The 26,671-nt window shown below is 41.0% G+C and overlaps 1 protein-coding gene across 1 annotated transcript in view; it reads left to right on the plus strand.

Moving 5' to 3' along the window:
- The window catches only part of TENM1 (teneurin transmembrane protein 1), a 711,536-nt gene that overhangs the window by 569,384 nt on the left and 115,481 nt on the right, over positions 1-26,671 (plus strand). The window contains exons 19-21 of the mRNA XM_081125839.1: positions 2,660-2,779; positions 8,564-8,825; positions 10,755-11,022. Coding sequence (XP_080981965.1) covers positions 2,660-2,779; positions 8,564-8,825; positions 10,755-11,022 — 650 coding nt within the window. The remainder of the gene's footprint in view (positions 1-2,659; positions 2,780-8,563; positions 8,826-10,754; positions 11,023-26,671) is intronic.

The raw sequence follows: 26,671 nt of genomic DNA on the forward strand, positions 1-26,671 counted from the left end.
CAGAATGAGACACTGAATGAAAGAAGAGAGGGATACAAGAGAAATGCACAGACTAATGATGACTTTTATGAGACTTTCACTCACCAGCCTGGTCCTTCATAAATATAAGCTGTATAGAAAATAAAAGAGCAGCAAAGAGAAGAGACAGGTCTGTGTCTGTCATAAAATATGAGCAAATAATGCCAACTAGGCTTGACAAAATAAAAACAAAAATAATTGAGCCTAGTACAGCTGTGGGAAGACACAATGTCTAGATTAATGTGAACAAATAAAATGAGCAAAGGTAGAATTGTCTTGCCAGTAGGGAATCGGGGACCCTCTAGTATATATTATTGTTGCAAAGGCCACCTTGTTAACTGGTAGAGCCTTGGCAAGTTCACGATTACCTCCCGCCACACCCCCCAAAAAGCCGTCAGCACTTGGGGCTCAGGAAGCAGTGTTTAACTGTTTTTCAACTGGTTTGGCCTAATTAACAGTCTCTTCTCAGCCCCTCTGGTTCCATCCTTATATAGTTTGCAGGAAATTTTCTCAGCTTGTTTATACTTAATATATACCCAGCTTGTCAAATTTTGCTTTGTAAAGACCTTCAAAATGTTACTGTCTATAACTAGAGCCTTCCTTTTATTTTCATTGCTTGTTACACAGGTCTTAGAACCTGGGACCAGATCTGTCAGGATTAGTTCAAAATCCAGTACTCAGTGACTTTCAGCTGTCTTCTCTATTAAAACAAATGATATTTCAAAATCTCCCCAAAAGATATGGGGGGATCAGACCAGGGAAAGCAAGTGCCAATGTGCCATTTCCATGCCATTCAGAACTATGATGTAAAGAATTCATTAAGTGGACAGCTCATTGGACAGAAAGCCACTCATCTACATCAGAACTAGGAATGTTGGTGCGAGCTCAATATACAAAAACACTAATAGCAACAATTATACTAGCTTACTTTGTGTTATACTTAAGGGTTTGTAGTTTGTGTTGTGGGGAGACCTTAGGTAATGAAGGATAAATCATACTAGTATAACATATCCAATTCCTCTGATTGCAATATAATTTGGTAGTGAGGCTTATTAGCTATAGCACGTGAAACAAGGTCTGGCTGGTAACTGTCTTTTGCTTTTTCAGAGCTTTTTCCTCTCTCACTCAGATGACCTTTGTGGCCATTAGTCCCATGAGTCTTTAGATGCATGACCTTGAATTGCTGATTCTGTTCCAATAATGTCTTATGCCAGGGTGAAATTATGGTTACTTTGGAAAGCTGTGTTTGCCCAAATATCATGCCCTCCCCCCCCCCCCCCCGTTTTTTATTGATCTCAGAAGGAAAGGAGAGGGAGAAAGAGAGAGAGAGAAACATCAGTGTGAGAGAGAAAGATCGATTGGTTGCCTCCTGCACAATCCCTGACTGAGAATCAAGCCCGCCATCTCCTGGTATATGGAACAAAGTTCCAACCAACTGAGCCACACTGGCCAGGACAGCACAGCTCCTTTTAATCCAAGATGTAGCTTCCCTGGATACCCTGAATCCCACTTGGTAAAAAACCTGACACTGATGCCCTAGGAAAAACCATTGACCTTGCCCAATCTTCCTCAACCCTACCAGCTCCAGCTATAAAAATGAACATTCTAGAGCTCAGGGCTGCCAAGACTAGGACTGGACTCCAGTGAAAAACTCCCCCATCCCATCATCCCCCAGTAACAGTGGAGCAGTAAAAAATCTTTGTTGGGATTTGCCTCTGGGCCCTCCTAACTGCCAAGCTCCTGAAATTGGTTACAACTTTCTGGCCAGGCTAGAGCTGAAAGTATACATGGTCTAGTGGACTGTGTCCCTGGGAGACAGTCCTGGTTTAAGACCTAGTTTAATGGAATCCCATTCTTTAGTAAGGATGAAACTCATTTGTTTAAAGGAAAAACCTCCTGAAATATTTTATGTCAATTAGGCAAGAGAAATAGGGTACTAAAGTCAGGGACCATGTCTCTTTTGTAGACTTTAACTCTTAAAATTCACTCAACTAAGTCTGCTTAGTTATTACAGAAAAATGTTATTCCAGTAAAGCAATTTGGCAATATGTGCCAAGAACCGTAAAAATGTTCTCACCTATGTATGTAAATGCATAGAAAATGCACGTAACAAAATGATACTGCTGATTACTTCTGGGGAGAGGAGCAGGAACTGAGAAGGGGGTGGTCAGCAGGGATTTTAGTCATATGTACAATGTATTTATGTATTAAGTAATATAATTAATTTTAATAACAGAAAAATACCCTCCCACAACTAAGACTGTCTCCCAAGGAAATAATAAATTCAATGCAGAAAAAATCAAGAAACAATGAAACCTCCTAAAATAAGGAATGGCTTAAACAAGTTAATGAATACTATTTTAAATAATAACCAAAAGCTGTATTAAGTAATTTCTAATTACATTAGACAGTGTTAATAATATAATGTTACCTTAAAAATATCTGTATACAGAACTATACCGAGTATAAGCTCAATTTTGATGGGTAAAAAAGATACACTCACCCTCCCCTACATGTCATTAGTAGTTACTACTGGTTGGTGAAATTGTTTTCTTTGTTATACTTGACTGTGTTTTCCAACTTGGATTCTAGACTCTAGTTTCAACATGCTTTTATATTTGTCTTTGATCTTGTGTTGCAGGCGTGCTTGTGTGATTCGAGGCCAAGTGGTGGCAGTAGATGGGACCCCGCTAGTAGGGGTGAATGTCAGTTTCTTGCACCACAGTGATTATGGGTTTACCATCAGCCGGCAAGATGGAAGGTAGGTCAATATTGCTTCTGATCATTGTGGGGGCCAAATACTGACTTCTAGACATGAGTAACACCAGACATTGGGGGATATAATGCTTGTAAGCCCGTCTTTCTTCTAGGGGTATCTCAAAAAGTAATTAGTGATATTTATTTCTGAGATTTCCCACCTAAGTCAAACCAAATTTCTCTTCTAACCCTATACTCACACTCTGAAGTCTTCTTGAAACCTTAACCATAAGGAAAGTTTTCTAGCCTTCATCTCACTCCATGAATAAAGCCAACATTCAGTGAGACGATTCAGGGAGTAAAGAGGAGCCATGGACCACTCAGGCTGTTCTTCCATGACAGCTTCAAACTACTTTAGAAATGCACATGTCCAAAATGTTTCCTCCAAAAGTATAGAATTCAACAACATTAAGACATTTTTTGAAAGTGCATCCTTCCTAGATCACCTGTTTCACTAGTGGCTGTAACTGGTTGACAAGCACTGTCAACCTAACTAATTGCCCTTGTTGTCTATAGAACCATAGTGATTTAACCTTAAACACCAACCACAGGCTGCTCTCTAAGGGCTTCTCAAGGTTCTCTGAGACCTGGGAAGCACGATGCACGACCACTAGGGAAAATCTTTTCCTCCTGGAAATGAATTTGCTCACAAAAACATTTTTGCTGCTGTCATTTAGACAGACATTGTTCAGAATATTTGAGTCAGTAGGCCCATGTGTCCAGCTTAAAAGTATCTATTTATGACTCTCAGGAACGTTGTAATAATGGCTTTGAGGTGCCCTAGTCTCCAGGTAGCTACCCTTAAAATGACATACTCATAACAAGCTGCTTCAATACTCACATAAAGAGACCAGTTGGCCTGGAGCTTTATCACAGTGTGAGAAACCATCTCATTTCAAGAACCTACAATCAATTCCAAACCACTTCAGAATTGTTAATTGTTCAACTTGGGCTATGCTGAATTTATTTTTTCAACTGCTTGTCAAGAAAATGCTTATAAAAAGTAGCTAAAGAACATAAGGAAGAGTTTTAACCTACACAAGAAAACAAACTGTTTTTAAGACTTTAGTAAATCATGGATTTTTTAATATAAATTATATTACTTATTAACTAGCCATCTATTCATTATAACAAACTCAGCAGAGCTACTCTAGATGCAGGTAATCTGAAAAAATATATATACAGGGTGTTCTAAAAAATTGTACACACTTTGTCTGTAGATTCTATTACATTTTGAAAATGAAATGTATTTTAATAAACACTGCCTTTATAATTCAACGTGTGTATACATTTTGGGGACATCAATATATACACACACACACTATACACACACACATTATATTGCTTATACATGTATATGTGAGCAATACAAACTACACTTCCTTTCAAATATTCCATAATCAGCTTATTAGTAACTCAAATAGACCTTTCTCCCAATTAGATTGAATGATGGAATTTCAGTAGTTCGCTCACCAGTAACTGGTACACAAAAGTGGCCTCTGCCTTGCCAGCATGTTGTACCTTGTTCCAGAAAGTGGGAAATGGATTATTTCTTTAAAAAGACTATATCCTCAGGGACGTTTGCCTTCTCATGGAGAACTGATGGGTCCTCAGTTTTTTTAGCTTGTGTACAAAGTTTTCAGTGAATTATTTGATATTCACAAGAGAACGTAAAAGAAACTCAGTGTTTGAAAAGTCTAAAAATTCGTTTCCAGTTTATAGGAAACATTAAAGAGGGACCTTTTTTCTGTTTTTAGTTTTAAGTAGAATGCCAAGACCCTCTTCCCTGAGCTCACTGTGAGAACTGGGTTTCTGTAGATGACAGCCAGAGTCCCCTCTGGCAATAACTCTTCCCTCAGGCTCCAGAAAGGGTGTCAGCATTCAAAATATGTTCTCCAAATGCCAACCAGACTGTCCCGTTGTCATCTCTTGGACATAAAGTGACAGTGTGATGAGAGTTTCCATTTATATGTCTCTGCTTGTTGCTACCTCAGATCGAGTAAGTACATTTCAGAAGTAGCCTATCATAAGGAAGCTAGACTTGAGGGCAAACAGATTATAGAAAGACTGAGATTAGCATTTAGATACCTATTAGGTCAAAAAAGACTGAGATTAGCATTTAGATACCTATTAGGTCAGAGTGTGATATGCAAGGTGCTATCAGATACGAAAGACCCCCTGTCTCTAATACTCAATCCCACTGGTCTGCCACTGTGCCTGTAGCTCCCATCAGAAGGATCACTTCTTTGGGTTACACTATTGACTGTCTCAAAGTCCCTGTTAAATGCCAATATGTTATGTGGGATATGGAAATAATTACCCCCATTAGCATCCATTTGCGCAAATTAATTGACAACTTTCCCTAGAGAACCAGAGAAAGTCTAGGTCATGGAACCAAAGTGATGGATAAAAAGCAGAGGGAAGGATGGGAGTAGATATATGGCCCTCTAAAAGTAAGAATAGATTGGGAAGGGCCAAAGTATCAGAAAATGGGGAGGGAAAGGCAATTCTAAAGGAAAAGCAAATATGTATGAGTATCTACTTTTGCCAGGCATTTACATGAATGTCATTCTGTTTCATCCTCGCAACTTTATGAGCTAGGAATCATTATTACCGTCCTTCCCATTTGGCAGGTGAGAAGACTTATTCAAATTAACACAGCAAATAAAGAGAGAGCCAAAAAGTTGAGCCCAAGTAATCTGGTTCTTGTCTTCTATGAGTTACCACCTTCAACTTAGAGAGCAGGTGCTCAGTTAAAGTGTTGAAAGAAAACTCTTTATAAATATTTTAGCCGGCAATAAGCCAAATAGGCGATTCTTGAGAAGCATTAAAGGTCTCAAGAACTTTGTTGGGAAGACTTTATAAGACGAAGAGAGGGTTCCCTCTGCTTCTCCTCAAGGAAGGGTTTGTTCACTTATGGATACCACAAGGCAGAGGTGAGCATTTGCGCGGGCTTCAGTAGTCTCCCATCTACCCATAGGACTGGTCTGACCTATTATGTCCAAACTAATAGGTCTTCTCCCTGGGGTCTTTTATACTCTCTCATATGACTTTATAGCATCTTCTTAATGATCCATTCCAATAAAGATCATTTGTGATGGGGGAAATCCCAAAGAACTGATTATTCAGAGAGCATTTTATTTGGCATTGGAATGGTTCAGATGGGGGTTTGGCCACAGATCCAACTTCCAGCTCCACGCCATGAGAAATCAGTCAGCGTTCTCCAGAGAAACAAAACTGGTAAGAGAGAGGGAGAGGAGAGAGAGGACAGTCTCAAGGAATTGGCTTATGTGATTGTGAGGATTGGCAAATCCAAAAACTAGGAGAAGTTGGCCGACTGGCATCTCATTGAAAAGAATTGATGCTACAAACTTCAGTTTTAACTGATTGAATAAGGCCCTCCCACATTATCAAGGGTAATCTCCTTTCCTAAAAGGTAGCTAATTGTAGATATTAACCACATCTACAAAATACCTCTGCAGCAACACCTAGATTAGTGTTTCATTGAATAACTGGGTACTGTTGCCCAGTCAAGTTGGCACAGAAAACTAGCCATCACAGGAAGCCTAGGGGAAGTTCCCAGGAAAGCTTAAAAATCAGTGTCTGCTTGTGGAGGTAATCAAATCTGGCCTAGAGTTCATTTGAACTACAAGAGAAAACATCCGTAAATTTAATAGATCAATACGTCTGATTTGAGAGGAAAGTTAACATTTGTTAAGTCCCTATATATGCTTGACTCTTAAGTCTTTTGTATGAGATTTTTTTATCGATTTTGAGAGAGAGAAGAAGGGAGAAGAGGAGGGAGAGAGAGAAACATCAATGCGATCAGCTGCCTCCTGCATGCCCCCAACTGGGAATCAAGCCTGAAACCCAGGCATGTGCCCTGACCGGGAATCAAACCCACAAACTTTCAGTGACTGATGCCCAACCGAGCCCCACCAGCCAGGGCTTCACTCTTAAGTCTTTATGTCATTTATTTATTTACAATAGTAGCTGAGTGATAGGTCGTATTAGCCCATTTTACTAATGAGGAAACTAACACTCGTGGATGTTAAATAACTAGCCCAAAGTTAACATGGCAGAGCTGAGATTTGAACCCAAGTGCGTATGAAACCAAAACCACATTCTTTCTGCAAAACAAGAAGCCTCCCCTGTCTGCCTAATCCTCTTAGAAGTAGAGGATAAAATTCCCTGGTACATATGTTTTTGTTTGAATAGTTTATTTTGGGTTTTTGTTGTTGTTTGTGTTTGTTTTTAAATAAATAAGCACTTCAATTTTAAGGAGTCAAGAGCTAAGGTTTGGGTGAAGCAAACAAACTTGCCCAAGGGCACAGAGTAAAATGAATGTAGACTGGGAACTAGAGGAAAGGTCTCTTGACTAGTCCTGTTGGATCTTCCCCACTCTACTTGCCTTAAACTGCTCCTGTGTTATCAGGAATTCAGCCTCTCTGTCTTAAACCGGAAGCGGTTTGGGTTTTCTTTTTTTAGTTCAAACCTAGGTTATTTTCTATAGCTAATGCAGTTCTTCAGATCCTCTCTTTGAAAACTGCCTGAATATTACAGCCACTTGACTGAAAAAGCAACAATAAACTGTACAGTATTAGCCGTCCTCTGTTACTGTCCATTTATCTTTAAATCTGGAAGATTTCTGCAACGAGACACGATTCATAATACTATGATAAATACAATAAATGGCACAGGAAGGGAGTGGCGAGCTATCCATAATTAAGTCTGATTGCCTATCAGGGCATCTTATCATTGAAAAAGTGTTTTCACAGAAAAATCTTTTTGAATACAGGGAATTGCTTGCATCTCATGTGGATTCAAGTTGCTTCGAATATTAAGGAGCACCAGATTGCCCTTTATCCATTTCTAAGATACAATGATAATTTATCATTATCTTACTTTTATGTAGTATTTTATACTTTTTGAATGCTTTCAAGTACATTATCATTATACTTTAAAGAAAATTAAGGTAGAACCATCCAGGGCAGAATAAACTGAAACCTGAATCTGTTATGCTTCAGTGCAAGAGGCATGTGAGAGATGTGCTTGCAGGAAAGGTGGTCTTGCTTTGTCAGAGATACAGAAGGAGTTATCAGTGAAGATGGACAGGGTCCATTACAGGCTGTCCTGCAAAAGAAGACCAAGAGGCTTTCTAGTGGGAACCAGAAGTCCTGAATCTAGAGTTCAAGTAGAATCAGGAGCCAAAGGGGATAGCCAGATGCAGGGGGTTCAGGCATGGGTATTGTTCAAGCAGATTTCACTGAACAATTTCCCTCTGCTGGCATCTTTCCCCAAATGCCATCTCAAAGACACCATCATGTTTCTGACACTGTGTTTGTGATACTGAACAAGATATTTAACCTTTTGGCTCCTTACTTTTCTTGAATATTTTTTTTGAGGATGAATAATGCATTAGATTAAAGATGCTGCTGAATGTGAAATGGTCATCTTTCAGTTATCTGTAGCACAAAGGGTAGCAGTGATGTCAGGTTTGACTTTGCAGAAATGCACGTAGAAGTTTTGTTTAAGATAGTATTAAATTGGCGTACAAATTCAGGGTGGGTATCAACTGGTGACAGGAAATTTTTTCTCAGAAGTCTACTAGACAGTGAAAAGAAGTCATCCATGGAATGAATACTGAGTTAGAGGGAATTTATAAAATAGAGAATATGAATGGATGTATTGAGTCCCAAAAGAAGGAAACTGCACTAAACTTACCTATTTTTTAACTTTATTTTGGTGGTTCATTTGGTTAAAACTGCCCTATAATTTTCCTTCTCAGCTTTGACCTCGTCGCCGTCGGTGGTATCTCTGTCATCTTAATCTTTGATCGCTCACCTTTCCTGTCTGAGAAGAGGACACTCTGGTTGCCTTGGAATCAGTTTATTGTGGTGGAGAAAGTAACTATGCGGAGAGTTGTATCAGACCCACCATCCTGCGATATCTCCAACTTTATCAGCCCGAACCCTATTGTGCTTCCTTCACCACTCACGTCATTTGGAGGGTCCTGTCCAGAGAGGGGAACTGTTGTTCCTGAGCTGCAGGTGAGTAGATTGGCCTTTGAATGTATAAAATCGTAGCAGCATGGGGTGCTCAGCAATGTACAATAGCGAGAGTTCTTTTCCTGGCACTCCTGCCAGTACTATAATGTGCTGCCCTTCGTTCTTCAAAAGAAGCCTTCAAATGTAATCTCTCTGGCACACACTTGCTAAGTGATTGGCCAGGCCTGTAGGGTGCTCTCCATAGCCATGGAACAAGGCAAGATGAACTAGCTGTCGTGAGAATTAAACCCCAAACCTTGACCTAATGAGCACCGTGCTCTAAGGAACAAAGCCAGCTTGCTCAGTTGTGACCGTATAATCAATAAGGTGGGGCCACTTGCGCTTATAAAATGAAAGCTCTTTAAAAAATCTAGTTTGCTTTCATTGTTGTTTACATCCATTGTCATTGTTCTTAGAAGTCTTGACAATTCTTCTTGTTTGGCTGTGTTTAGTGAGAGTAGTTTTCAAGGCTGTGGGTTTTGATGTTTAAAGCTTTGCTTTTGAGTGTTCAAGCTTTATAATCAGAGGAACATGTTTATGAACCTTGATATTTTAGGACTTCTGAAAATTTTTCTTTATTGAGCATTCATTTTTTTTTAAAATATATCTTTATTGATTTCAGAGAGAGGAAAAGAGAGGGAGAGAGAGAGAGAAACATCAACGATGAGAGAGTCTCCTTTTTCAGCACAAAAGTTTTCAAACTGATCTAGGATTGCATGTTTCCTTGGGGAAATGAAATACTAAGGTGGTGTCAGGCTATTTTTTTCTGTTATGCGTCTGCCACTACTTAAGAAGATAGAGCCAAGGGGCAGCTTTGGTATCAAATAGTTAATGTAGAGCAAAAAAACACTGGACAATGACTAGACAAAAGGGATATGCGCCCTCAAAGAAAAGAAAGACCAGAAATGCTGGACAGTGTGTGATATCATGTGTTTACCAATTGGTTCTACTATGTGCACTAGTTTGGAAAGAAGAATGGACAGGTTTCTGAGCTTAACATGAATGTGGGCACAGAAATAACCTCACTGCACGTCACCTTAAATGTCTTGAATGGGACAGGCTGTATTTTGAAAGCTGAGAGTCACAAAACACAAAATCTAGTTTTAGTGACCACTCTTGGTTGTTCAACTCCATCTGTGCTAATAAACAAGTAAGTCATAGCAATTAATTAAAGAAGCCAAGCGGTATTTTCACCCTGGGACCAACGTTTAGTATGAAATTTTCAGAAGAGCTATTGGGAGTTATTTGCTTTTCAGTCACAGGTGCCAACTTGGAAAAACTACTTCCCAGCTATTGGTACATTCAGGCACAGAGAAATATGTAAGCAAAATTTGATTAAAAATTTGGCCTCGGGGTCATTCCAAAGCTCCCAAGAAGACGAGTTTGATGGCATCAGTAAAGATTAATTCTAGGGAATCCATAATCTCTGTCATAAAATATCGCTTGCTGGGCCTGCTTCTGGAGACCTTCCTCATAGAGAATGTAGCCTGAATAACGATCACAGCAATAGTTTTGTGATATATGACTTAACACAGCGAACAAGATTTTGTATATGGGTGTATATAAGAAAAAGACCACTTAATGGAGCCCATGTCACTGAATTGCTTGACATTCAGTGGTATGATCTCCTACTCCTACTAAGCAATTTTTGGAACACTGTTGAAAAGCTGAAACTGTGCTTTTCACAGTCATTCCTGGCAGAGGGAAATAGGACAGTCCTCAGGGTTGGCTGGCTGTCTTGTCCCTATACAGATTCAGTGCAGAATTCAAAACCTGTGGTCACACAGCCTCACACAGATTCCAAAACAAGTGGCTTGACATCCCTAGCTCCCTTTAAGCTCTCTCCTTTGCCTGTTTCTAAGCCAACAAAGCATGTGGTATTGTGGTCTACCTGTAAGCATTGATAAGAGCCATTGGGCTTTCTTCTTTCAGGTTGTACAGGAGGAGATCCCCATTCCTTCCAGCTTCGTGAGGCTGAGTTACCTGAGCAGCCGCACCCCTGGGTATAAAACGCTGCTACGGATCCTTCTGACACATTCAACCATTCCGGTGGGGATGGTTAAAGTACACCTCACAGTAGCCGTGGAGGGGCGACTCACCCAGAAGTGGTTTCCTGCCGCAGTTAATCTCGTCTACACATTTGCTTGGAACAAGACCGACATCTATGGACAGAAGGTTTGGGGCCTGACAGAGGCCTTGGGTATGTTGAAATCTATGTAAATAGTAGTATGATGCTCACAAAACAGAAAGTGCTAGTTATATATTAATTTGTATTTGGAATAATTATGGGCTTTCTTCTAACTAAAAGATCTAAGGTGGTTTTGTTTTTTGTGTGTGTTTTTTGTTTTTGTTTTTTCATTTAAACACTTCCTTTGGGCCTGTTTAGAGTTCTCTTTTGATACATTCTTGCTTCAGAGGGTTTTAGTTCTCTTTTCAGGATGGCTGCGCACCGTGGAATCTCACATGCTCTGAGTTGTAACTGTCTCCAGAGCTGAACATTGCCTTCTAACTGTGACCTTTGGCGTGGCGTTCTTTAGGCCATGTTTTTGAATTTGACATTTAGACTGTCTTTTCCACTTAGAAACTGCATAATTTTAACTCATGGGCATCTCCACTATTACGTTTTATGTCCAAGATGGTTAGACTCCATTAAATTGTTACTTTGGTAGGTTAAATAAAAAATCATCCTGCCTTCCTAGTCCTTTTGATTTTCTGTTATCTCAAGACTTTAAAGCCTACAATCTAACAGCTAGCAGGTACCTTAAGAGGTCCTCTGGGCTGACGATTTTCAGATATTTAGTTCTCTCAAATGACATTAAAAAAAAAAAAAATGAGACTGAGAAAGATTTGCCAGCTTTTTATTTTGGCAAGTAAGGCTATTTTAAAAAAGAAAAAAACACTGCTATCTACTATAACCTATCATTACCATAATTTTGTAAAGGAGGGATACTTGAATACCAACAAAAGGAATAGCCTATCTTAAGAAATGACAGCAAGCAATCTAATACTGATGCTCAGAGAGAGAGAGAGAAAATGAGAGAGAGAGACAGAGAGAAGTAGGGGAGAGAGAGAGACCAATGTCTTTATTTCCCTCCCTCACTCTGTAGACAACAGTGAAAACTTCCTAAGGGACCTGACAGGTCTATGGAACCGCAGCTGGGAGCCATTGTGCCTTCAGGCGGTATCTCATGGAAACCACCCCTGGATAGATGAGAAGACTATTTTTAAAGTTCTCTGGAATAGATGTTTTCATACTGTCCCTTGGAAGTGTCTATCATGGTACAGCTCCCATGTAACTGACCTACATTTTTTAGACTACCTTGTGTCAATTTCCTCTCTTTCTTTCAGAGGAAAATAGAGAGAGAGAAAACAAAACGACCGGTGACTCTTCTTTGCCCAAGAGACCCTCATATATTGAAATAATTAATCCATCTGTGTTGGACTGTATTAGTATGTGAGGACTCTATTAGTATGTGAGGACTCTATTAGTATGTGAGGACTCTATTAGTATGTGAGGACCGTATTAGTATGTAAGGTGGTATGTAAGGACTGTAATAATATGTAAGGACTGTATTAGTATGTGAGGACTGTATGAGTATGTGAGGGCTGTATTAGTATGTGAGGACTGTATTAGTATGTGAGGTAGTATGTAAGGACTGTAGTAGTATGTAAGGACTGTATTAGTATGTGAGGACTGTATTAGTATGTGAGGATTGTATCAGCATGCGAGGACTGTGTTAGTATACTGTGTTCAGATTTCCTCATTTGGTGGGGAATTATTGTAAAGACCCAAAGGAAACTAAGAAAGAACAGGAAAAAGCATCAGGGGCTGGCCTCACAAGACTGCAGCCTTGCTCAGGATACATTACAGTTCGAGAAGGCTGACATCTGTTCTGTCAACCTAGGGACAGCTCTAGTCCTGTCTACTGTTTCTACAGCAAAAGTCCACTATTTCCCATAGCTCATTACTTCTCCTGCCATATTAACTACCCTCCTTTTCTCTCAGCTCTTTGAACCCCATGGTCCAGTCACTTGCTCTGTCTCCTGCATTCAGGTCTGATTGTGGTAGCCAGGTACTATATAGTAGTAGCAAGCACCCCTGTAAGGCACAGCTCTACCATTAGGCCAAGGTTGCTGGCCAGCCTAGAGTCCTGCTGAATCCCTATTCCAGTGAGTGTAGTGGTTAAGAGAACAATTCTAGAGCCAGACTCCCTCCCTGGATATATTTATTTATTTATTAAATATGTCTTTATTGATTTCAGAGAGAGGAAGGGAGAGGGGGAGAGAGAGATAGAAACATCAATGATGAGAGTCATTGACCGGCTGCCTCCTGCACGCCCCCTACTGGAGATTGAACCCACAACCTGGGCATGTGCCCTGACCAGGAATCGAACCTCAATCTCCTGAATCCTAGGTCGATGCTCAGCCGCTGAGCCACGCCTGACCAGGCCCCTCCCTGAGTTTAAATCATCCCTTATCTACTTACTAACTAGTCAACATTAGGTAAATTACTTAGTCTCCCCATGCCACCGTTTCTCCATCTATAAAATGGGAATCATAAAAAGAATGTTATTTCTAGGTCATTATGATATGCAGGTTAAATGAGGTGAGTAATGTAAAATGCTTTGCACATGGTAAGCACACAACAAATGTTAGTCACAGGTGTGGTTTTTTTCACTTTGGCTGTGGCCAGCACGTTGGGGTCCCAGGTATAAAGCATGGAGCCCACGTGGGTTTTTGTTACCTCACCTTGTCTAAGAAGGGAGCTGTGGGTATAACAGGTAAGCACTGTGTTAGCTATTGTCCATTTGCCCTCCCAGCCAAACACATATGCATGTGCACCTGTGTACACACACACACACACACACACACACACACACAGTCTCAGTATCTTCTCTGCCCTTCTCTGTGCTCTGAGAGATTGGATTCTATGGACTGCATGGCCTGGACTCCTTTGCTCTCTGGCTTCCCTTTTGATCTAGTCCATGGGTGGCTCCATCCGGAGACTGCAGGGTAGAAGAAAGAGGTGGGGGTACTTATCTCTCTCTCTGCTTCACTGCAGTCCTGGCAGTAACTACATTAGAAGATGGCACCTCCTGTCCAGTAGCTTCTCCTCCAAATCCTCATGCTCTCTCTGGTCTTGTGTCATCATTCCCTCTCCCTCCTTCCCCAGAGGGGTTCTGAGTGTTGTGAGTCCCTGGATGAGTCACCATCCCTTGCCGATTCCCTTGGCTCTGCTCGCACCTCTGTAAGTAATCCCTTCATTCAGCTCTCTGCGGTGAACACCTATGAGCAGGAAATCTGATTCCTGCCGGGGCCTGGACTGTTGCACAGTGCACAAGGCTCACAGTCTCTGCTCCAGGATATTCTCCAAAAGGCTTTTGCTCCGTGAGAATAACCCAACAGTCCCCTAACTTTTCTCCACAGGGCTTTGCTCTCCAATTCCTCGGGACCCTCCTCAGAATGCCTACTGGGTTGTCAGGGTTTTTTGTTTTGTTTTGTTTTGTTTTTTAATTTTTTTCTTAAGTTGTGACACTCAGCAGTTTACCCAGTACAGTCGTGAAGAGCTTACCAGGACAGTGCCCAGCAGTCATTTTTGCTAGGGTTCACGTAAATGCAGTTCAGCCTTACTTTTTAAAATAATAGCTATATTGAGATATAATTCACATACCACAAAGTTCACCCACCTAGAGTATACAATTCAGCAGTTTTTAGTATTTTCACAAGGTTGTACTACCCTCTCCAATATCTAACTCCAGAACATTTTCATCACCACCCCACAAAGTAACCCCGTACACACTGCTAGTCACTCTCTACTCCTGCCTCCCCTGGAGGCCCTGGCAACCACCAATCTCCTTTCTCTCTCTGTGCATTTACCTATTCTTGATATTTCAGACAGTTAGAATCATACAATATGTGGCCTTTTGTATGGCTTCCTTCACTTGGCATAATGTTTCCAAATCTCGTCCATGTGATAGCATGTGTCAGTACTTTGCTCCTTTTATGACCAAATAATACTCCATTGTATGGATGTGCCACCTGTTTTTATTTGTCCGTTCATCAACAGATGGACATATAGGTTGTTTTCACCTTCTGGCTATTATGAATAGTGCTGCTATGAACATTTATGTACAAGTATTTGTTTAACTAGCTGTTTTCAGTTCTTAGGGAAGTATACCTGAGCAGAATGATTGGCTCATACAGTAATTCTATGTTTGACTTGTTGAGGGTCAGCCAAATTGTTTTCCACAGTGTCTGCGCCATTTTATCAACCTCACTTAATGAATAAAATGTCTTACATCTCCTCCTTTTAAATACTTCTGATGCTAAAGATTCAAAATTGTTCCTCCTTGTTGTAATTAAGTACTCTTGCTGACTTAGCTTCTAATATGTCCGTGGATGACTGAGTAAACAACTAAAAAAGCAGACTTTGTAGTATGCACACCAGTGATGGAGCCTCCATTCCTATTGTTTGCCTATGAGTGTTGGTTTACCTTCTATTTCTGCAATTATGTTCCTGGCTTAAACTTCCTCAAACATTCTGACTTTAAAATGGCCTTAATTAAAATGCTAAAATATATGTTGTTCCTTTTTAAGGCCAATAACAGTAATAAAAGCAATAGTCGGTTGACCCACTTAGAAATATCCAAAGAGAGAGGGGAAAAATGTTCCTCGTGGTGTTTTATGTGCACTTAAGGGACACAATTTTTTAGGGTAGAGAAAGAAAACTGGCAAGGATCCCAAGGAAAAGAGCCAAAATGGTTTCAAGTGTGGTACCTAAAAGAGGAAATGTCCTGATAACTTAATCATGGTTAAAGGGGCTTTATTTACTACCTAGCCTCCATGTCCATCTCCATGGAGACTAAGAATATTCTCAACAGTAGAAAAGCATTAGAACAAGTGATAGAATGAAGTTGGAGAATCTACTTCTCTGAAGGTGGATTGTGAGCACCTTAAGAATGCAACAGACAAGAAATAGCTCAAGTGATAAATGGATGGAAACAAAGGGATCATGAATATTACCATTTAGCTCATACCTTAATAAATATGATCAAATCTAAACAAACAAGGAAGAAAACATTTAGTTGCATTTCTGGCCATATTTTATAATCACTTAACTGATGCGAGAAGAAACAGACTCGATTTTGCAGCAGATATTAACTGTTGTGCTATATATAAAACACTCAGATTTGTTTCCGATTCAGAAATCCTTTTGGTAGGTGGAAGAATAGCCATCACCCCACAGATATGTCCATTGCTGAGATCTGTGAGCATATTATGTTACATGTCAAAAGAGAATTAGGGTTGCCCAGCCGGGCGTGGCTCAGGGGTTGAGCATCGACCTAGGATCCAGGAGATCGCGGTTCGATTCCCGGGCAGGGCACAGGCCCGGGTTGCGGGCTCGATCCCCAGCAGGGGGCATGCGGGAGGCAGCCGATCAATGACTCTCTCTCATTGATGTTTCTATCTCTCTCTCTCCCTCTCCTTTCCTCTCTCTGAAATCAGTAAAGATATATTTAAAAAAAGAGAGAGAGAATTAAGATTACTAATCAGCTTACCTTGAGATGATTATCCTGATTTATCCGGGTAGGCCCAATGTCATCACAAGGGTCCTTAAATGTGGAAGAGGGAGGCAGAAGGGGAGGTCAGAGTTAGAGGAGAACATAACTATAGAAAAAAGTCACTGCAAGGTACAACGTTGCTGACTTTGAAGATCGTGGAAGGGAGCCATGAGCCTAGGAATGTGGGTGGCCTCTAGAAGATGGAAAAGGCAAGGACATAGTTTCTCCCTAGAGCCTCCAGAATGAACTCAGCCTGCTGAGACCTTGATTTTAGCTCATTGAGACCCATTTCAGACTTCTGACCCCCTTACCTATAAGATGATAAATCTGTCTTACTTGAAGCCTTTAAGTTTATGGTAATTTGTTACAACAGCAATAGGAAACAAACCTTGACCACTCTCCCCACAGTCCCAGTTATAGCAAGGGTTCTGGTTGAAACTATGTCTAGAAAAGTCTCCCACTCTTCATCCTTCCCATGCCAATTAAATATGAACCTCTGTCCCACACATTTCTGGGTGATGGAGAAAGAGAAGGTTCGAGTTTAAGAAGCTGGATTAGAAGTGACGGCAGATCTCTAAGTTGCAAGGTCCACTTAGTTTGAAATGTGGAGGGACTTGTTCCCCACACAGCTTAGCTGTGGGGAAAATTGGTAGGATCTCTAAGAGCCAGAGTGTCACAAAAGAAGAATAGATTGCTGAGGGACAGCCCAAAATGAGAAAAGGAGCACTTGAGATCCTCGGATATCTCACCATTATTTCCAGTGAAACAGACTTTGCACCTGGAGGGCTAATACCAGAGTGAATAAATTAGCAGCAGAGGTTCTGTGAATGACTTCCTTGGAGAAGTATCAATGGCAGCTGATAAGATTGATTAATCCAAGTACAATATTGATCAAGCACAAGAAGAGTAAAATCGCCCCCAGGGTTGCAGTACAAAAACCGCCTTCACTAGCTCATCCGGCTTAAAGATTTTGTTGTCTGATACACAGACAAGGCTCTCCTACTAAAAACTCCATGCGAGCATGTGAAATGAGCTGGCCTTAGTACTTTATTTTCTAGCTCTAAGGAAGGTGCGATGCCTGGAAATCATTGCGTATTATTTAGTTTCTTCCCCAAACTCTGCTGCTTGCAAAACAATGTGAAAACATCATTATTGTTAAGTTCACAGTGCCGTTAAAATTCCAGAGACGGCTTATTTAATTTGACAAACTGGCTTGTTCGGGGGCTCTGATGTGCATCCCTGATATGAATGTTGTCGAAAGAACTCCCTATGTACACCTGCGACCGCGTACATTATCAATATGCAATAATGCATTCTGCCTGGTCTTCATTTTAATTAAATTAAATTGCAGCGGTTTGGAGTCCTGGAAGTTCAGGAAATCAGCCATCCGCCTTTAATAGCACTGCTATAAACAATCCTATTTTTCTTCAAGGTTATTGGCAACAACAAATGCATAATTATTTAGTACAGTAGTTTGGCAAGAAAGAGTGGTGTTTCGGGGTGAACTAGACTTCCTAAAGGCTCACGGTGCATATGAGTCTGTCTGAATTGTGTTAGAGAGAAACAGGGGAACATTAATAGTAATAGGTGCTAAGCTATGGTTGCTTTGTGCACACAAAACATCCCTGAGAACGATGCTTTAGTGTTCATAAATTTCCCTTCAGTAAAACCTAAGCTGGCCGGGAAGCCACGAAAATAGCATCCACTGAATATTTTAATAATAAATGGGCAGAGCTTTACAATTTGCAGAGTACTTTCACATACATTATCTCGTTTTAATCTTTACAACATTCCTGCCTGGTAGGCATGGCAGGATTAATATGATCTTCATTTTACAGGGGGGGAAACTGAGGTTCAGAAAGAGGGAGTGGCTTGCCTAGAGTCCTGTTCAGAGAGGGGCTTCAAACTTGGGTCTCCCGGTCCTGAGTCCTGTATGCTTTTCATTGCTGCCTCTCGTCACTGAAGTTTTAGAACAACCCCCCTTACTGGGTACCCAATTCAACGCCCCAGTGGCTTTCTGTCAAAGAAGCTAGCAGAGATAATAATCTTTCATCATTTCTCTCCACTCATGAATTCATAGTCGTTAACTGAGAGCAGGGCTGTTTTATCCATTCAGCTTTGTAGGCACAGCACCAAGGATATGAGTTTTTCAAGGACCTACAAAAATGTTTGCCACCTGAAAAATAAGTTTATTGGCCCCAAAATATGAAAAGAAACCCAGAAAAATCAATACTAATAAATGTTTAAATAAATGTCTGCAAAATGGAGCATTATGTGTCAGCTGGCCAACTGCAACTCGGTTTTCACACTTGCACATGAAATATGTGTAATATTGGATATGGGTTGTGGGTTTTACCCCTTTTCATATGTCTGAAGATGTGAGATAACATCTCACAAAGTAAAAGTGCAGAGAGCCTACCAGGACTTTTTAAAAAAATATGTTTTTATTGATTTTTTAGAGAGAGAGAAAGGGAGAGGGAGAGAGAGAAGCATCCATGATGAGTCATTAATTGGCTGCCTCCTGCACGCCCCCTACTGGGGATCGAGCCCACAGCCCAGGCATGTGTCCTGACCAGTAGATAATTGAACGATGACCTCTTGGTTCATGGGTTCAATGCTCAACCACTGAGCCACACTGGCAGGGCCTATGAGGATTTTTTTTTTTAATGACCCTCATAAGTACTCTCTTTGGTAAGCACCCTGTGCCCATTCCAAACTGCTGGTCACTCCCATTAGTAAATTGTGAAATCCATCTGGTGAGTCAAGTATTTTTTTAAACAAAGTAAAAAGTAATGAAATGGAATGTAATAGGGCAACAATGAGCAGAAACGAAACTAGCAGAATGTAACACTATTAAGAGAGTATTATTTTGGAAAAATTTGTTTCAATTATACACATGTGTTTGTGTGTGTATCTTTCCATGTGTGTCTCCCTGTGTGAATGCTGGGTCACAATGAAATGGTTTTAGGACATAAGAATCTGAAAGCTATTGGTAAGATGAGGCACTCAAGAGACAGAAAAATTAAATGGTTTACCAAACAAACCACGTGACTTATTTGCTAAGTCAGCATTTATGGCTGTTTTTGCCTCGCAGTTCCCTCTACCAACTCATGTCAGGGCATTATGGAAATAATCGCTTCAAGATTCAGCATTCAAACCAAGGTACTTTTGAGAGTAAAAGGAGATGCTGTTCATAATGACATCAAAACAACAACATAACCACGCACTGTTCCAGGATACATGGTACTTCTGCCTCAAGGCTATCCCTAGCTTCCAGTCTTTTCTTTTTAATTCGGAACAAATTAAAGGTTAGCTCTTTAGTATTTCAGAATTGTGGCTCCTTCTCTTAACAACTGTGATTTAGCAGAGTGGGAAAAGGCATTTACTAAAGAGCCACTGGGTTTGAGCTTGGGTTCTGGCGTTTACTATCCAGATGACCTTGGACTAGTCACTTCACTTCCCTGAGTCTATCATCTCATCTATCAAATGGTAGTAAATATATCTTCCTCATGAGTTTTTGTGAGTCATCAAATGAGGTAATATACACAAAAATGTATTTGAATGCTAGGTGTTATGCAAATGTGAGGTGATATTATTTTAAGGAGGCCATGGATGAAAGTTCCAGAAGGTAGTTAACCCTTCCGGGTATGGCCTCTCTCACATGACAGATTATCCTGTCCTGTGTAATATCCACTGTATCTGCAGTGCTTAGCAGATCACCTACCTGCCCTGCACATAGAGTGGCTCACTGAAGCTTTGCTGAATCATTAGAGGACAACCCCTTTCTTTCCATTACAATATTGCATCCTTTTAATCAATCACATTGGTTCAAAGGATAAACAGTCCTTTTTCAATGTGAATGTATTTCCTAAAACCTCCCCAAAGAAAAATGCCTAAATACTACCAGGGAACAGGAATCTTTTGTTTTATTTTGTACTGGGGGGAGGAGGGAGGGTTCTTCATTTGTTCTTGATGTACTAGACAGAAACCTACTCTCTAGCCACCCTGACCTTTAAATCTCCCAAAGAGACCAAGCCTCAAGGCCTTGCACTCATACTGTTCTCTCTGCCTAGAATGCTCTTCCCTGCACCTCATGAGATAAACCCCTTCGGCATAAAGAGGCTTGTCCTTGCCTCTCCATTCCAACTTCAACTCTCTTGTTACGCTCTCTTAATACCCTGCATTTTCCCATCATAACATTTTTTGACACACACACACCCCCCCCACCTTTATGACTTATTTGCTTCCTTATTTGTTTATTGACTGGCTGAATTCCTTTAGTGAAATCTATTTTCTCTTTCACAATGTCGCAGGGAGGTGCAGCTTTGAGTATAGCCAGTTACTTTGGAATGACAGCCCATCACAACATTTATCACAACGTGTGTGTGTCTTATTTGATTCTGTTTTTTATTTCTGTCTGTCACTAGAATGTGAGCTCCACTGAGGGGTGCAGTGTTGCTCTGTCTTGTTCATCCCCAATCCCCAATAAATATTGCATATTTTTTGGATGACTGAACAGACAAATGAATGACAGAAGCTAAATTTGACCCCTTGCCTATACATTTGGCCCTTGAACAACACAGTTTTCAGTTGTGCAGGTCCACTGATAGGTGTATTTTTTCAATAAATACTGTAAATGTATTTTCTCTTCCTTATGATTTTCTTAATAATGTTTTCTTTTCTCTAGCTTACTTTATTGTAAGACTACAGTATGTATATTATACACATAACATACAAAATATGTTGATTGACTTTATGTTATTGGTAAGGCTTCTGGACAACAGTAGGCTATTAGTAAAGTTTTGGAGGAATCAAATGTTATACACGGATTTTCTACCGTGCAGGGGTTTGTCACCCCTAGCCACCGTGTTGTTGAAGGGTCAGCTGTGTAATGGGATGGTGGGCTTGCCAAGGGAGAGGAGGATGTTGCCTAGGTGCACAAAGGTGCTCGCAAATGTGGATGTGAGCCAGGCCAGTGCATCACTCTGCCTTCGGTAGCACTTGGGTCATCCAGGTTCCAAGCTCGCTTTTTTAAAATATGTTTTTATCTTTTTAATTGATGAGAGAGAGAGAGAGAAACATCAATGAGAGAGAATCATCGATCGGCTGCCCTCTGCACACCTCCCACAGGGGATCAAGCCCACAACCCAGGCATGTGCCCTGACCAGGAATCGATCCCATGATCTCTTGGTGCTTGGGTCAACTCTCAACCACTGAGCCATGCCGGCTGGGCCCAGGATCGCTTTTTTGCAGCTAGGCTCAGACAAAGCAGCCAGAAAAAAAAAATCTATTTCAGAGTAAAGGAACCTCTTGACAAAAGTGTTGTGTAATTACCTCACTCGTGGATGCTCTTTACTTTTCCTACTTACACTTTCTCTTTGTCCAGCTATCTCATTTTTAGCACTATCATGTTCAAACCTTATTTTTGTGAACAGGTAGGATACAGATCCTAAGTAAACTATCACCGCATCAAATCCAGTGATTCATTCAAAAGATCATAACCAAGTAGAGTTTATTTTAGGATCAACAAAGATGGTTCAACGTGAGCAAATCTATAGCTATAATTCGCCGCCTTTAAGAGATTAGAAAACTATGTGCCTATTTCCAAGTGCCGAAAAGGCACTTGATCGAAATTCATCACCGGATTTTGACACTCTTGGTAAGCCAGGAATAATAGATGGTAAACAAAGCATTTCAGGCCACTGGGCAATGTGTCAAACTGAGGAGCCCCTGGGGTCATCCTAGCCTATGATAAATCACTAGAGAATAAGAAAAGGTAGAAGAAGTTCTGGGAGCAGGTACCTGTTCTCAGTAGATAGCATTTTATCGACATAGTTTTGGTCTATTGTTTCCATGGCCTGCATTTGCTTTAGATCTTTTGCTTGTTTTTTTTGTGTTGTTGCTGTTTCACATTAATCCAGTATTTTAAATGAATGGGGCATATTTATTGTTCTATTTAATGATTCTTTTGGGGTAAGAAGGTTTTGATCTACCATTTAAATGTCATGAAATTATTTTTAGACGTTCCTTGAGTTCATGAAGGTAACATGTAAATTTTTCACACTGACTATCAGACTACTTTTAATTATATATTGCCTTCATAAATGCAACCATTATGAATTCTAAAGGCTTAGCCTGAAGCTGTTGAAAATCATCTGCTTAATCTTGTCATATTTCACACATCAGCTTCATTGCATGGCGTCTTTCCCCGGCTACTTAATGTCAATCTCCTAGCCCTTATAGGTGAATGTCACAGCCACTAAATTGGGTGTCAGGGGCACCGTGGCCCTCAGCTTTCTTACAGTCCCCACATCATACAAATGCTGCTGCTATGATCAGAACAATGAGCAGTCAGTTATTTTTTCCAATGTCAAATGACTTTGGGGGAGCAAGCAAGCTGCAGTCTCTCTTTGTAAGCCAGTGTCATATTTGCATGACTAACAGTGAAGTCAGAGATGCAGTCCTGTGACCAGAGGACAGAGTCCTCTGCAAAAGTGACAAGCCTATGTTGACAATCAATGACTCTTGGTTAAGGAACATTTCATTAATATCTCTGGGTGGAGGTGAGGGAGAGGATACAGGAAGACAGAAATCCAGATGAAATTAAAGGGTGTCACCAGGGAAGCGGTCACATGGTTCAGGGAAAGTATTGTGCCTTATTAATGGCTTTTTCTCAGCTGCCTTCCGCATATATACACACCAGCATGGGACCTACTGTGCCTGCCTCTGCGAAGTGTAGTCCACGACCCCCTTTCCCACCTATCTCTACTCACTGTCAGACTAGTCTGTAGTCTCTAGCGCCTCTGAAATGTTGATGAATAATTATTTTTTCCTTCCTATGACACTATTCTTCCTAGTCCCCACTTCAGAGTGCCAGAGGCTGAATCTGTGGCCTATACCCTGCTGTGTTGGTGATCAAATGTGAGAGGCAACAGGCTGCCTGGGAAATGATAGTGGTCCACCCTGCTTATTTAACAGACTCGGCTGTCACAGTGCCAGGCCGAGTGTAATGTCAGGGCTCAGCATTTTCAGTGCCATCCCTTGAGTAGCCCCTTACCCTCCATATTTAATTATGTGAAAAAGAGTAAGCATTCAGTGCATTACAGTCTGCTTCTATGAGAGAAAGTCTAGGATTGGTTGCTACTGTATTTGGAAAGCAGCTCAACTCCATAGGGTGAAATGTCTGCCTTCTCATAAGCCGATTGCAAGTTCCAGCATTATGCTTAAGTGGGCTGCTGTCAGAAAGAAACCTTGCCTTGTTACTCTGAGCAAGGAGCCACATACAAAAATATCCCAACACACAGCCACTCTCATTAAAGTCAGTTGGAATTTTGGACAAGTCTTAAGTATAAATTATAACTTTATTAGCTCATAGAGCTTTCTCACGAGAAAGTAAATCTAATAAAAATTAGAGGGAACTTATTAAGTGGCTGCCTTGTTCCTATTTGCTATGACTTCGTGGGAGGGGTGGAATAATGTAATTGTGGGGTTTGCAGCCAATGCACTTTTTTCGTGTGGACTAGAGAGTAATTCAGAGAGCAGATACAAGGAGGTGAAAAGAGTATGTCTCATTATCATTGCATGGAGGACTGTTTAATTGATACTTTATGTAAGCATTTCCTGCCACAGAGTTGGGAAGATCTTTAGCTGTTACTAAGAGGGGAAAAGCAGGCTCCAGACCACCATTGGAGGTCACCAGGGCATACTACGTATTCACAAAGCTGCACAATCACCTCCCGGAGAAGGGATTGTAGGGGAGCTCGCCAGGCTTACAACTTACAAAAGGCAGATCCTGGCAATGGTAGGGAAGGAGTTGATGGCTTTAAGGGAACTTATAATTATTGCCATTGTGATTAGTTATTAATCAAGCCATATAAATGTTGTCAAGAGAACCAGAAACTCTGTTATTGTGCACACCAGCATGGCTCTAAGTGTGCTTTCTCACCACCTGATTTTTCCAACATGAGATACAGTGCTGTCATTGACTTTCTGGTTGGATTGCCAACTTGCACTAGTCAAATGCAATCTTGAAAGAATGCACTTTAGAACCGTAGAGTTAGTGCTAAAGGGGGATTATAAAAGTGATCTAGTACAGAGGTCCTTAATCTGCCATCTTCATTTCAGGAACACCCCCTAGAATTATATATAAAATTTTGTGTGCAGAAGCATTTTTCTAGGAAGAAGTTCCATAGCTTTTATCAAATTCCTAATAAAAGATTCCCTGACCCAGAAAGGTATAAGAACCACTAATTCTAGCCCATACTCTGTTCTCCTCCCACGCACACACACGCGCGCACGCACAAGCACCAGTGAAGGACACAACTCCCAGAGATGGAGATTTCAGACAGCAATGATTTGTGCCACAAGTGTAACCTAAGCTAGGGTACCTTTGAGATCCTTTTCTTCACTGAAATTCTGTGTTTCCATCCACCTTAATAGAGAACAGCACTGACACAGATGATCCCAAATTAATTTCCACTTAGAAATTACTTCCATTTCATGATTAGTCTTTCCCACTCGCCATTGAGCTCAGTTGCTAATAATGCTTCGTTAGGGGCTAATCATGAAATGAGTTTGTGTGAGTTCCATGAGCCTCACCAGCTGATGGCAGGGTAGGAGTGCATCGCCATGAGGAACAGCTACATAATTTTCCAGGCCCAGTTTTAGATGAAAACACAGAGCCTCCTGTTAAAAAATTATTAAGGATTTCAAGACAGTGACAGAATTAAACCAAGTGTGGGGCCCTTCTAAGCATGAAGCCCTGTGAGACCGCAGAGGTCACACACCCATGGAGATGGCCCTGATCCCTACTGAAGCTTTGGTGGAACCAAGGACAAAGAGAAGCCAGTTCTGATTTAAAATTGGCCACAGCCCGACCAGCCTGGCTCAGTGGTTGAGCGTCAACCTATGAACCAGGAGGTCACAGTTCGAGTCCCCATCAGGGCACATGCCCAGGTTTTGAGCTTGATCCCCAGTAGAGAGTGTGCAGGAGGCAGCCGATCAATGACTCTCATCAGTCATGTTTCTATCTCTCGCTCTCCTTCTCCCTTCCTCTCTCTGAAATCAATAAAGATATATTTAAAAAAATTAAAATAAAAAAATAAAATTGGCCACAGATGATCCACAAAATGAGAGTTCTGTATTCCTCATCACAGGGACTTTTTGGCTTATCTGTGCATGCTCTCACACATGCACATGCAAATGCACACATACATCAGTTTGACTAAAAATACCATCTTTTCCCTGCATCTAATGCCAAAAGCCAAAACTGGCTCGCTTTAATTTTTCATCTGTGGGTCTACTGTGCACACATTTTTATCACCAGTTCCCATCACCAAACGGTAAAAGAAGGAATGAATTCTCCAGGGGCATCTAGAGAGTCCGGTAGAAGCAGGTACTCGAAAGCAATGGCAGACGACCAGCTAGGGATATTTTAAGCTGCCAGAAAGGGGGAAAGAAGCTTCTGGGTATGAAGTGTAATGAGCCAATAGTCTCGGTTTTTGAACATTATGAGGACAAAAAAGCATTTTAAATTTAAGAATCAGAAACCTGAGGTTCTAACAGCTAAGCAGGTTTACCAAGTGAGACAATGGCTAGGACTTGGTGTACTTGAGCTCTGCAGACTTCAGTAGAGTAGTCACCCAAGCTCCTACATTCCACACTTCTCATTTTAGTGGCATACCAGGGTTCCAAGTTTAATGCACAACATCTGTGCTTCATAAGACTGGAAGCCAAATGCTGGGTGATGTCCCATTGGTTAGCCATGTGCAGAAATCAAAATATAATGTTCACAATGTGAAGTTTACACTGGAAGCGCTTGCAACACTCTAGGGAAACTCAGACTCCTCGACAAACTAGAGGCCAGTTAGCACAGGAGAGAGTATAAATTGGGTAAATCAATTTTTATTAGTCTCGTGTAGTCTGTTGTTGTATAAGGGACCCAGTACCCCAAAGTCAGCTTCCTAAGTGCATTTTGCACTGTAGGGAGAGAAGAAACCAGCCCTCCCTTTGCACCTTTTCTACAAAGGTAGAGAAAGAAATCATGTCACCACAGCTTAAGCTTTCAGAGAGCTTATTTCTCCAGTTTTACAACACAACCTCCAGCCCAAAAGCCCCTATCAAAGCTAAATGCCTGTAAACATGTGTCAGATGCCTAATGACAGCAGCCATCCACTCCCTCATTCATTTAGCCAATACACACTGACTGATCACTTGGGGATGCCCAGTGCTATGCTGGGCGCTGGGCTGCACTGTGCTAAGTGAAAGGCATTTGCTGTCAAATTTCAA

This window comes from Miniopterus schreibersii (assembly GCF_964146895.1).
Source record: "Miniopterus schreibersii genome assembly, chromosome: X".
Lineage (NCBI taxonomy): Eukaryota > Metazoa > Chordata > Mammalia > Chiroptera > Miniopteridae > Miniopterus > Miniopterus schreibersii.